This window comes from Haemaphysalis longicornis, unplaced genomic scaffold (assembly GCF_048455015.1).
Source record: "Haemaphysalis longicornis isolate Haplotype H1 unplaced genomic scaffold, Haemaphysalis longicornis Haplotype H1 scaffold_6, whole genome shotgun sequence".
Classification (NCBI taxonomy): Eukaryota; Metazoa; Arthropoda; class Arachnida; order Ixodida; family Ixodidae; genus Haemaphysalis; species Haemaphysalis longicornis.
The window spans coordinates 85,454,235-85,468,246 of NW_027526407.1; the positions used below are offsets into that span (position 1 = coordinate 85,454,235).

The 14,012-nt window shown below is 46.2% G+C and overlaps 1 protein-coding gene across 1 annotated transcript; it reads left to right on the forward strand.

Annotated features, from left to right (window-relative positions):
* Positions 1 to 863: 863 nt before the first annotated feature.
* LOC144141735 (uncharacterized) lies at positions 864 to 13,182 on the forward strand. Its single transcript, XM_077673243.1, has 4 exons — positions 864 to 1,220; positions 9,280 to 9,589; positions 10,732 to 10,923; positions 11,869 to 13,182. Exons 1-4 carry the CDS (start codon positions 1,087 to 1,089, stop codon positions 11,944 to 11,946), a joined length of 714 nt encoding a protein of 237 aa, XP_077529369.1. The 5' UTR covers positions 864 to 1,086; the 3' UTR covers positions 11,947 to 13,182.
* Positions 13,183 to 14,012: the final 830 nt, after the last annotated feature.

Here is a 14,012-nt window from a genome sequence, read left to right on the forward strand (position 1 = left end):
AGCTAAATATTGCTGCTCTATGCACACCGGATAACTTTGAAAATCCTTGAAATTACGTTTCTTTCTTCTGGCATTTTCAAAGTTCTCAATAGTCTTTGTGAGAGGTGTGGTGTCACAGCAGCCGTATTACTGCTATTGACCGGCTTTCTTCGATCTATGGTAATAACATCACTGGATAGTCCTTGCAACAGCAATACAAGAAAATCAAAGGATGCATTCAAAGTTCACCTGCGGAGCTAAGCGAATAACAATGCGCTCTTCTGCCGTGCCTGTAGGTTTCACGTGCTCCAAAGCACAAAGGAAGGGGGGAGACAACCATAAATCAGGTCCTCTGCAAAGAACAGCACAAACCGCACGCCCAAAAAAGTCTTCAAGGAGGCCCGGGTGTCAGGTTTTAAGTCTGGAATTCAAAATCCCACATAGCCAATCGTCCGGAACGTACTCCCGGTGTCTCGTTTCTCGTCGCCGCTCAGTTCAGTCGCCTCCAATATCATCGATCATAAAAGCCTCGCCGAAACGGCCTTCACCGGCGGGCGCCCCAGGACGGACCGGAGAAGTCAGCTGCGAGAAAAGAGGTGGCAGAACTATTTTTCCATTGGTCCTTGCTTGGCTGATAACACAGTGTAGGTGCAACGGAGCGCCACCGTTCGCCGGAGGACACAAGACGTCTTCGAGCTCGGTTCAGCGAAACTGTATTCGCGATATCCCGCAAGTCGGCATTACTACCACCGCCGCGTAACGGAAAGGAAATAAAGAAAAAGGTCACTCAGCGTGCACAAGCCGATGCGGGAAGAAAGCAGACACATAACCGGCTTGCCGAGGGCTAATTTTTTCCTCCTCTCCGCGTGCAGCGGTTGCAGGCGTCGCGTGCCCCGCTCGTGCGGACCGGCTCCAGTTGGGCGGCCGCTCCAGTGACGTCGCCCCGAGGCGTGGAAAGGCCCGTCGAGGTGGTGAAAAAAAGCGGGGAGGAGACCTCGTGACGTCACCACGCCGTGGGCCCCGCCCCCGAGCGTTTCGCCTTTCCCTAAACGGGACCTTCACGACCGCAGACGACGCCGAAGAAGCGTCGCAAGTTGGTCGTGCCCGATGCTGTCCGCGTGCGTGAATATGGCGACCATCCTACCCAGCCCTCCTTCGAGCGTGGACGACATGACGTCAGTGGCCTTTTTCGGACATACTGCTTGGACTACGACGACCACGCTACCAGGACTCTGCCGGAGGTGAGTTTTGTTGTGCCAAGCTGGTAAACGATTGTGCGTTGTTGGTGTAGATGTCAAGGTGGTCGTCTTTTGATGGCTTCTCACAGCGGTCATGGTTTACTTAAAACACTTCGAAACTTATTAGTGATTACAAGAGTACACAATGTTAAAGCAGGGGCAGAAAAATGAAAAAAATCCCTGCAGCTGGTTTTTCTGCAGTTTGCGCAGCGAGGAACTACCATGCCACGTGTGAAACCACGTGACAGAAGTAACCGCCCCGGGCAGTTTGCCGATTGAAGTTCTCAAGGAGGTGTGCGAAAGCGGAATTAAAATATGTTGTCACTGTCGTTGTCGGTGAACCAAAAGTAACACAATTCTTCTTGCGTCGTCATCTACCAGACAAGTGAGGCTCACTATAATGCTCCGTATTTATATACTCGACACTTGCTGGACCAATGTCAAGTCTCCCTCCCCGTCGGCAACCACCGTGGACCATAAATTTGTGTTTAAACTCTGAAGAGCATATATATCAAGTGTGGTGGCCAGGTTCTCACAATTGTGCGTTTGCATCAAGCTTTCGACGGACAAAGTACCGTGTGAACTAACTCGATGTACTTAGAATGTACTATGAAGGCTAAGCACGCAAAAAAACGGAGTACGAGTGCAAGGTTTTATGCAGGCTTTCTAATCTCTTTTTAATTCAACAATATTTAAATGTCTGTCTTGATCTGTCGGTTTTGACTCCAGTGAAATTAGCAACCAAAGTGGAATAGGAAAGACCGCTGCTATTTAAACATTTGAGTCATCTCAACACCCACTGTTATATCTGGTGTGACGAAGGTCAAACGGGTTCACACCATGCCCACGCTATAGATTGACGGCGAATGGCAGAAAGTCGCTAGCCTCGGGATTTGAAATGCAATGTTGCTCAGTGGTAATGTTCACTTTCAAAATTTATGCACTGGGTTACAATATACACGCTGGACCCGATGTCACGTGTTCTGTTAGATGCACGGCCACAGATGGCGGCGGCTCTTACTGGGAATTTTTTATCCAAATCAGTGCAGGACTGTCCATTGTTCAGGTGTGTGAGCAATGCGCACTTTACCTGGCCAACATGGAAGGCGAAGTTCTATTGCAGATTCGAGGTGCACGACTGTCTTGAATATCTGCGAGGTGCCGAAGCCAGCGAAAGCAAAGAAAACGCGAGGCAGCGAAAATTTGAAAACACAATAGCGTCTCATAGAACCATTCCTCGGCACAAAGGCTGAACATCCTTCAGGTCTTTTTATTATTGTTCTTTACGTTGTTGAGCCGTGCCTTGACACGTTTTTTCTGCTGTTTTAGCCAAGTTAAAAAGTAGCCTATCCAAAGTATCCTGAGATGTTCACGACGTGCAGGAGGCTGTATCTTGCTGTGGGGATTTTAATGGGTGGTTCATACAATCAATTTTCTTTCTGTGCACTTGCTCAGAGCGATGTCTGATCGTTTGCAAGGAAGGATCAGGCAATGATTCCCTTTGCGCACATAAGAGATTATCGAAGCGTAAGTGGGGAACGCAAAGCCAAAATTTTGAAAGTAGCTTAAGAAGATTGTGGATAAGCGATTCGGCCTTGTCGTCGCATCCACGCAAGACCGTTGTGCTGCCTTACCAAGCTACATTGTCGGATTTGTAGAGTACATTCCAGGCTACAGTCCAAACAAGTGAACGGACGCAGCTAAAAAGTTTCGCGGGACGTTCCACGAGCGTGCAAGGCTTTCAACAAACTCAAGCGCGGAAAACAAAACGGTTATCGGCACCGTTTTGTCGCTTCCGAAGATTTAATTAGCCACGCCTGAACTATCTTTCTTTCAAAAGTTAGTGACAAAGCAAGGAGGACAGCAAGATTAACTTTCTATTGCAGCTCACAATCGCGTATTATACTAAAATCATTACATGCTTTACGTTGTCACGCGAAAATTGATGCTGTATTAAGCCGCAAGGGCCTGCGCTAGTTCGTTCTCACGTCGACTATTGAAGTAAAACAAAGAGATCGTAGTTTCGCTTCTAACTATCCCACTATACAAATAAAACTTATTTGTTTTGTAAAACGTTTCAGTAAGATTACCGAGGTATGAAGAGTTCTAAAACCAGAAGCAATGGTATTGTGAGGACGAGCAGGTATTCATGCTTGCGTCGTCACGTGCGCGGTTTAGCGTCTTCAAGACATCAGTAGGTTAGCGAAGCTGTTAGATGTAGTCCTTTAAGCTTCGGTGACAACTTGTGAACAGTTTTAAGAAAAATGTATGCGATCAAATTGACAAAAAGCAACGTTCTGAAAACCAAGTTCCCGCAGAAGCCCAATTCACACAAGTTTGCCGACATTGCTACAGTTTCCGGTCTGGCCGCTGATGGTTCACCGGATTTTAGCTTATCCTCGCTCTACTTGTGAACTATAAATGGGTGCTAAAAATAGATAAAGTGTACGTACTCCCTACTAAACGATGCAGCCCAAGAAAAAAACCTGGCAGGTTCATTTCATTGTTTGTCAAAGCAACTGGGCTACAATAAATAAATAAAAGTTTTGCCAAAATCAAAATGCCCAGATGTGACCCCCAGATGCACCGTGCTTGGAAAACTAAATAATACCTCTTGGGTAATGAAAGTAAAATGATGGCGGTAATATTAAAACGCAGAGAGACGATAACATAAATGGTTAAACAAACTAAGGTGGATAGGGATGAGTTGTACTGCCCATGTGATGCTTTGGACAATATGTAAAGCGATGAATACCCTGGAACAGGATGAAACGCACAAAAATGGATATTTCCGGCATGATACAAGATCAAATCACATGAAAGGATTGGACAATGCTGGTGGAAGTGATCAGAAGTCAGGGGTCACTTTATTGGAAGATGTTTTTGTTCTTCAGAAGAGCAGTTGTTGATTGAAAGGATATAGATGGCAAAACCCTGCCAAAATAGGATTCAGAAGGTAATTCCCTTCAAGGTTGCAAACGATACAGACCTTTCGGCTCGATCAATCACACAAATATAAAAATATCGATTATTTGCCTTCCTTCAGATCGAGATGGCCTTTATGGCAAGACTAGCCGAATTCTACAGCTTTGTAAGGTCACCTCCACACAATCGCGGGGTTTGCTTTGAAAGGAAATAACACGAGACTGTGACTCAAGGAATTGCGACAATATCTGAGCATATTCGCCGGCTTCAGAAACATTTCTGACTGCAAGACGTGGTGGCGTCTGTTCCGTAGAACCCGCCTTAGAACGACTCTTACGACTATCACCTGCTTCTATGAGCATTACTACCCCTCTGGTAGCTATACGGCCACCGGCAATCGTAGCGGCAACCCTTACTCGGCAGTTACAGTAAACTACGTCAAACTATCCTGTATACCACCGAGTAAATGTATTCCCCGGTGTTAAACATTAAAAAACTTTGGGGCCACGCAGAAATTAAAATTTTTATAATAAATTTATGCTTTAATCTGTAATTACGGCTGTGTTGGTAGTTGCACCGGTTAAAAAATGACTTCAGGCTGTAGCACTGATCCTTACTATAAACGTTGCAGGACTCAAATTTAATTGCATGCAGTAGACCAAGCCTTTACACCTCAAAGCTCTGTAGAGGGATAACACACTGAAGTTTTTATCGGTGCGATTGAAACCTCCCTTGAGATAACACGTCGACTACCAATCATAGTTATGTTGGTACGTAGCGTTTGGACAAAGCAGAATTTCAAAAAGCCTTACGGTCGGAAAGAATTTTGCAATACCGGTTGGTGGGAACGCTCTGGATGCAGTGGCCGATACGAGTTTCTTGGTCTTAATGTCGTCGGACGAACACTCGACAACATTTCCTCAGGTTTTCTTACGTTTCTTGTGCCAACAGCTGGTTATTTCATAGTCATCCATGTGCTCTCTGAATTTTGGTTACGGCTTCCGTTTTACACTTCCCATGAGCTGGCACACAGCTTCCTGAACAACGATCTTTGAAAACACGTCTCTTGTGGCACCCTTAATATTGCCACGTAAATCCACTGCGGCCACATCGTCAAGGTGTAAAAGGGCCGCACATCTCCACGGCCCGGCATTTCTCTTCAAGTAGAGAAAATGGGGCTCCAAACGCAAAATTTAGGAGCCAGAAATTTGTACCATGTGCTTTATGCACGAAAATTTGGGCCCCCTAAATAAAGAATATTGCTTTACGTCCACAAGCTGAAATCAAATCTGAAATATCAGCACCGCCCCGAAATCACTGCAAAAAATGGTTACGAGAAGCCAGGCGCAAAAAAATCAGCGAAACGTGAAGCTGGTCGAATTAGATGTTTCGCATAGGTAACTAAGGCACACGCGTTTAAAGTACCTTTGAGGTTAGGGGGCAGCGCAACAAACGCGATGGAGCGGAGACGAGACGAACACAAGCGCTTTGTTTGTCTCGTCTCCGCTTCATCGCGTTTGTTGCGCTGCCCCCTACCCTTGAAGTTATCTACCGACCCGCTCACGTTCCAACTCTTCTGTGGTTGCAGTACCTGTAGGACTCTCTCTGGTGGGGCAAGTTCTGCAGGCCACGGGACAATCACCAAATGGGACATCACAAAATACCTTCCAAGAAATATAGTTTACATTGAAGTAGAGGAACACCTCAGAAACCGCACCAGTTAGCAAAGAAATTAGCGCGTTCACGAAAAGGACCCCTTAATAGACGCTGCAATGCGGATTTTTTTTCAGAATAAAGGGAGATAAAGGGTTACACATTTTACAAGTCTTTGATATAATTACAAGCTCATTGTTTTTTCCATTAAACTGATTTTTCTGTTTACCCATTAGGGAGAGCAAACGACACGTGGCTTTCACGAAGGTGCTTCTAGAAAAAAGTAGCAATGCCGATGTTGTTGCGGAGTGTGTTCTTTCCTGCAGGGGCTGTCATGTACGCACTACCATAAGCTGCTGGTTCTGATATACTGAGCTGTTATCCTACGCTTGAATTGTGGCGGGAGCGTACGTAAGATAGTGGTATTTTAAACTAAACCATAGCCGAAATTTACAACTCTGAATGTGGGCGTTGGAGTTTCCAAGTAACTTTTTTTAGTTTGCTGACTACTATTTAACATATCACAAAATGTGGCGAATAAAGCATGCTCGTCATTTCTTTCCGAACCCACTTCTTTCTTCAGTTTCATACTCGTCAGGCACTGAATTAAAACATAGAATAATTGGGTATAGAGACCTATGGTATGCTACAGCGACCGTAAGGGCTTGTAGAACCTAAATGTGCTTGTCGATTTTCTAAATGCAGCATTGTTCGCTACTACTTTGTTTCCTGTATATTTACATACTGTCTGACGCCTTTCGCAAGTTAACGTGAACAGCGTGGGGTGGACTTCAACGGCGTATGCGCAAGTTGGCGCTAGGTATAACACTATGTGTTTGCGGACAAGCATTACGCTCACGCATAAACAGGAATTTTAAATGCAGAGCATTTCTTTAACTCACGATGTCACCCGGCGTTGTCGGCGTGCCTCGGCGTCCGCAACAGCCGTTCCAGGTGCGCCCTCTCCCCCACTCCTCCTCTCCCGCATCACGCTACCCTCCTCACTCTCAACAACAGGTCCGCACCCCTCCCCCTACACTATATAAAAAATAATACTTACCGGCGCCTGGTTTCGATCCCACGACCTAGCGGGCGGAACGCAAGGTGCATGGTGGTCTACCCACTGCGCCACAAAGCCGACACAGAATGGAAGGCTACGAACGCGCCTTATTTTCTTGACTCATTCAAACTACGTCAAGAAGCTGCTGATACAACGAATTCACTACCTGTGGGCAGAACGCGAGGTACATGGTGCTCTTCCCACTGCGCCACAAAACCGACACAGAATGAAGGGCTACGAACGCGCCTTATATCCTTGACTCATCCAAACTACGTCAAGAAGCTGCTGATACAACGCATTCACTACCACCAACTCCCCAAACACTAAACGTTAACGCAATACACCCACCCCTTATGCGACGCATTTACTCGAGTCCCCCTCGCGGGGAGATGGGCCCTTTTTAATTGGAGCGAGCACAGAATAATCGTGCGATGCCAGCGATTTCCTGGGCAGTGGGACGTAAACAAAGCCTGCAGACTGGCAGTTTAGTTAATTATTGTTCTTCGGTTCCATGGACTGTGGAGGCTGGTGCAGGTAAAGTCAAAAGCTTTATGTCATGTAAACACGGTAGCGCTTGCCACTCATTACATATGCAAAGCGGTCTTGCGGCCGGCTGACGCACTCTCTAAGTTCGCACGTTTCGTGGATCCACTCCCTGAGATATCGCTGCGGTCTTCTGTGGTAGCTCCGTCAGATATCTGGAAGCGATTGAAACAGACGCACATGCAGATCAGACGCTTTTTATCAGCGGCGAAATATGGTAAACACGTTCAACATGTTGTTTGAGCCTGCCCGACTGGGTGAAACAAAGAGATATCTTCACGCCGTCATATTACTAGATACCGTGACGTGAGTACCGCAGCAGGCAACCGTGCAATCAAGTGCATTCGGAGAGTGGTTACTATCTGCGCACAAAATGTGAGAGTGCACTGGCTTTTCACCAACGCGCTGCGGCGTTATGCAGTCATAAAGATTTTTACTGTACGGTGCTCAGCAATAACTGGCAGCTATGAGCTGGTTCCGGAATATGAACCGGCAATTTCATTTTTGGTTTGGTTGATTCCAGGGTTTCACGCGCCCACGCAACGCAGGTGATGAGGCGCGCCGTAGTGGAGGGCTCCGGAATAATTTTTACCACCTGGGGATCTTTAGCGTGCGCCGAAATCTCGTACACACAGGCGTTTTTGCTTTTCGCCTCCATCAGAAAAGTGACCGCCGTGGCCGGGAATCGAACCCGCGACCTCATGCTTAGCAGCGCAACGCCTTAGCCACTGAGCCACCGCGGCGTTTCATTTCGTTTTTGCTAAGCAGTATGTTCAAAACAAATGTTTTTCTCCACTTCACCTTTCCCAGTGAACACAACCCAACACAATAGTTTTGCATCAGTTGTTGCGATTGGAAAGGCACGCGCTGGGAAGCCTTTCAAACTGGATGCCGAGTGAATTCTCTCAAGAGACAGATTTGTAAAACAAGGGGGTTGGAAAGCGTGCGCCTTAAGGGCAGCCTGGAGCAATTCTGGCGTGTGGGTTGTAGACCCGGTTGGATTGCTAAAAGCGTAGTCATGAGAAGCATAAACCGCATGCCGGCAGTACTCAACGTGGTGCCTTACGATGGCGAGTGGTTGCATTATAGGGCACGCTATTCGATTATTTCCGCCGGTTCTGCTTTGTACCCGGTCAGGACATCAGCGAAATAAACGAAACAACTGCGTTTTTGAACACCAGCCGGTAATCCTTTTTTTTCGAACTGAGCGAAGTTCTCATTCTAGTATTACGTCCTGCCACGGCGTGCATCACGTCGTCTCGAACGGGCTTTGGGTATACATTTTGAAAGCTGAATTGCAGCGTTAGAAATGACTTGTTCGAACCGAAGACAAGGAACTGCAGCTACGATTGCGGTGCAACGGCGGGGAAGTCTTTTGCGGGATTTTTGTTTTTGAGCCTCACCGCATCGCGCAGCACACTTTTACTAGTGAGTTAGAATTTTTGCACAATTCCCAGGGCTGACGGCCGTGATTCAACAATCAAATAAACGTAAATGCCCAGACACCGTATGTTAAACGGTTTCCTGGATGTTCTTCTGGTAACGAAAAAAGGGACGGATTACTGAGTTCCCGAATTTGTCGGTGTAATCCACAGCCAGCGCTTCAGCATCGCTGTACGCTGACACGGGGTTTGCAAACGCCTGAGTATATGTCTATGCAGGCACCGGAACCTCTCAGTGATAGTTTCTGTCCGCCAGGCTTGCGCACGGCAGATGCAAATTATCGGAAGGGGCTTTGTGACTGTACAAGATTCTGGCTACCACATAAAGAGGTCAATTTCACTGATGACGACTCAGCGACCCCATCGTACACAGTTCGCGATGATAGCAAGCAAGTGACTCACCTGCATTGTCCTTGGTTTCTCCTCCTTCTCGCTGCAGTCCTCACGGCTTTATCAATCGCCCCTGCACCCCTGAAACTCCGGACGACTCCTCGAGCCGGGGTTCTCTTGGGTCCCCGAGTCCTGTGCGGAAACACGATGGTGGTGCCGAGGATCTGTGCTCGACTGTGACGTCATCTTCAACGTTGCCCAAGTCCACCTACAAGCATGTTCCCCACCGTGAGAAGCCAGCTCACCTGGTGGCCAGGAGGAATGCCAGAGAGCGACGCAGAGTGCAGGCCGTTAATAACGCCTTCTCCAGACTTCGGAAGTGTGTTCCTGTGGAAAACAGAGCCAAGAGGCTGTCCAAGGTGAGCCGGCTAATCTTGCCATTGTTCACAATGGAGAAAGTAGTAAAGTAATCGCTCTTACAATAGAGTCTAGACATCGTCGTATGCGAAGTATGTGGATAGATTGTCTCGAAGAATAATATAACGCTGCTCAAGGGGTGCGGAGTCAGTACATACACTAGGAGACCGGCAGGCACTTAGCTCTTTTGGAAGGTCGCGAGTATTGTACAGCCATGAAGGTTTTGCCTTCTACAGTGCAAGCGAGCCTTGCGAATGTGCGCGCGAAATTGTCTTGAGTAAAGCACTGTCGCATGGTTTGAATGGTTTGAATTACGATACGGACCAGAAAAGCAGAATTTCGTAGTCATGCACGCGCTGCGGCACAGCACACCCAGTTGACCGCTGCAGCTACTTTTCTTCCCCGCGATGCGAAGTTAACAAAAGTTCACGTGCTTGTAAGCAATGAAGAGTGTACCATAGCTCATTTGGCTATGTCAGCCCGAGTTGTAGAAAAAAAACAGCATTGTTGAAGCAACAATTTTGAAATGCAGCGGAGATAATATAGCGGAGCTGCTCTAATGTTGCAATGACGTTGCGATTACACTGCGACAGTGAAGTTATGGTAGGCGCAAATAGGCACAAGATAGCTGGGAGAGAGAAAGGATATCACAAAATAGAAGATAGCAACATAATTTATAAGCTTTGCTTCTTCAGATGAGGGCGATTGTAAACAGGTGAAAAAGCAAGAAAAAGAAAACAATGTGACCTATTCAGGCTCGGGAATCCTTAGTAGTAAAGTGCAAACAATCAAATGATTCAGTACGCACGGAACAACTTTGTTTCTACCATTCCACCAGGGCTTCTTTACGACACCATCGTTCATGGTTGGCAATCCCGAACCCAGTTGTTTCGAGACGATGTATTATGAGCTATCACTCTGGGGAAGTTATTAGTGCTGAAACAATTTATATGAGCAGGAACGTGACCAATTTATGACGCTGGCTTAATTTAAAACGAGATCGGTACGGCAGGGATTGATTCAGCTGCCCTAAATCATTGCGTTGCTAAGCAAATGTTAGGCATGATTTGTTCAGCGTACAAGTCGCAATTTGTAAGTGCACCATGTGTAAAATTGCGCTTATCCTGTGCTTTTATATCTGCAGGTGAAAACTCTTCACAAAGCAATAGAGTATATTCAAGCGCTCCAGGGCCTTCTACAGGAAGCCGATAAAATGGTGACGTCAACTTCCGGCCCGGAGAATCCGTGTCCCACCTCTAGCGTGTACCAGGAAACAGCGGGAGCGGCCTGTGACAAGGAGAATGATGCTAGTCAACGGTGGACGTCGTTGGAAAATGTAAGTTTGCAGACGGGCAGCCGAATAGTTTATTTCCTTCATATGCGCAGTTTGAAGTGAATATTGCTTTCATGTCAAGGTTGTTAACATATGCCCAAGAAACCCATTGTGATTGACTGTCCCGTTATTTCAAAACCCGCGCGCTATAGTGCCAATCAATAGCATCCCAGGCTATCCTAATTATTGTAAATTTTACTTCTTTACACTCCACACAAAATGGACGTCATATAGATCAATTTAGGATGCAGTAAATACTAGTATAACAAATCCTTGCCATCTACGAAGTCTTCTAAATTCCATCTGCAATCCAGGCAGGGCAAGTCATCGCCGTTTATATCAAACTCAGTTGTTGGTCTTGAGGGCTTTGCTATAACGACCGTTTGTGGTATTTTGCTATAATTAACAGATTTTATTTTTCTGTTACTATCACTGGAATATATTTCTGCCCTTCTGCCCCCCCCCCCCCTCCCCGCTCGCTATGTCAGTGAATGTTCGTACTCTATAACTTAATATGTAACGAACTGGACACGAGAAAAAATGTCGAATAGGGCATTCCCATCTTATCGAGCCGTACTTTCCGGTAAATCACCGTGGAATTTTTGTACCTCCCGTACGTCTAGGGTCCCCACGGCAGCATGTACCGATGTGATACCAAATTAAAAACGTTCCTCGCAATTATCTACTTCCGCTACGATTTTAGATTCCCTGATATGCAGGGCTGATATTTTGTAAACATGCTCGCAGGTTCTGCACGCTCATTTTTGTTTCCTACAAATTCCTGTCCTTCCACCAGTATGGGCACTTTAATAATCAATTCGTAACATCCACAGGATACATAAGGGTCCAAACTTGCACAGTCATGTTCTGGTCGGTATGCCTAACGCCATGGTCTCTTCGACTTTGTTTCTGACAGTGTATCCGCTTTTCTTTCCCATTTTCTTCCAGGCCACTATGTGTCCACAAGAGAGCTTTCCGAGTTACATCAGCTTCTACGAAGAGTACACCAACGCCTTCTCCAGCTGACTTCCAGGCACCGCTTTTGAGGTCACCACCACGCCGAGAAGACAATGACACCCATGCATACTGTGGTGCCACAAAACAACAGAACTGTTTTCCCAGAAAGGCTTGTTTGTCGTTCAGGGAGTCCAGATGTCGCAATGTGAAGCGACAAACACTGAGCGGGTAACGCAAATAACGTGGCACCGCAATGTATATTGAGCAGTATTATCGACTGGTCACAAATACTTCACCCAACTCATTTTATTAGGTTATGCAAACAATTGTACTCCTCCCGTATTTTTCTAGTACGTTTATTGCCTTTGTACCTAAGTCATGCGTGATTTGAAGCAGAGATACTGCAGAAAACTGCCACTACGCTCAACAAGAGCTAATGAAGCGTTCAGGGATTGTTTTAGAAGGACAACATGGCTAATGCACAGAACGGCCACTCAATTCAGCCAGACAGAATAAAGAGTTAAGGATTGTTTTAGCCGGAGGGCATGTACTGTCTTAATACTCTCGGGCATCTTATGTTTACTTGGAATAATTGCTTGAGATTTGTTACCTCACCTGTAGCGTGTGTTAAGTGCCTAATGCCTGTGGTACACGGCAACTTAGTTGAAGTCTCACTTTGAGGTGCACCTTATCTATTTGCAATGGGGGCGTTCAGCAGACAATTGATTCCAAGTCCTTTGGAAGGCCTTTAAAACGGCTGTGGAGCACAGGTATAAGGCGTTCCGCATGTAAGCTGTAGGTTGCCGGTGATATTCTCTGCCATGGCGCCTGCTTTAAAGGGAAGCGATGCATTTTTCTATGTACTCCCGCTGTGCCAAGGCGCGGACGCAACTTCTCGATCTCTTGGCGTAACCTCGTCGAAGCCTTCTTGAAACCGGTGTTGTCCTGCTGAGAATGGGACTGAAAGAGAGCTTTGTCACGTGGCCACTCCTTCACAAAAAAGGATTCCAAACTTCTTCATACATACGACAGATGGCAGCACCACCTCGACAATTATCTCTTTCATTAGTATGTGCCTCAAAGCCAAGTGTAACATGAGGCTCAAAGACTGGATTTCATGCTTGGTTACCTCCACCTGGTCAGGATGGATGTTTGTTTGTAATACATCGAACAAGGTTCCTCCTCAAGCGGCATTACGAGTTGTCCTAGTCCTGTCTCTGTTTTTTCACCTTGTTTTCGTTTCTTTTTAAATGTTTTTGTATATACGCGCGTTGTTTCTTGGCGGTCGAAGATCTGAGAATTCAATAAAACATCGTGTGAATGATGCGTGTCTTCGGCTTGATTTTATTGTAGACTATCCCGCCCAAGCGTCTTACGGACCCTGTTTCTGAATAAATGATTTTGGGTTGGGTCACTGTTGCCGTAGTTGCAGACACCTGCGGCTTCAAATGTCTTAGCGGGGTTGCACCAGACAAAGTTGCCGAGCTTTAGAGTATAGATCCGAGCTTCTGGGGAGCAGCTTTTAAAGCTGTAACGGTCGTAGTACAGTTCCATGAAGCTCTACATTAACATGTAGAGGCAGCAACTGCCGAATAATCTCTGATAAATGAAGGTTTTAACGCGTAATTTAGCTCTGCGGTGCGACCAACATTTATATACACCTGGTCAAAGCAGGTAATTTCAAGTTTTCGTTCTTTTAGAAAGAATTGCCGCAACATTGCTTTTCTTCAGATTGCCTGATATTGAGACTACTCTTGATTTTAACTTTCCTAAATACCCAAGAAAAGGGGACGCGAATTGGCAATATTCTTGCGTTTACAAATTTGGTAGCCAAACAAATACGGAAAGAGGTACAGTAAAACCTTGGTTATTCAAACTCGGTTAATTTGAACTTACGTTTAATTCCAAGTGACACTCTGGTCTGGGCACAGATTCGTATATTTCAATGGGGGAAAGCTCCCGATAATTCGAACGCGTCGGTAACCAGAACGGTTAATTCGAACTGGGATCCCCTGGTTTTCATAGCTTCTCGCCGACGAAGTCGGCCCAGTGTGATTACATGTGATTACAATGTGTTGCAAAGCCAAACCACAGCACATTTCCTATCTATTCCAGCGATACAAAAAAAAATTACG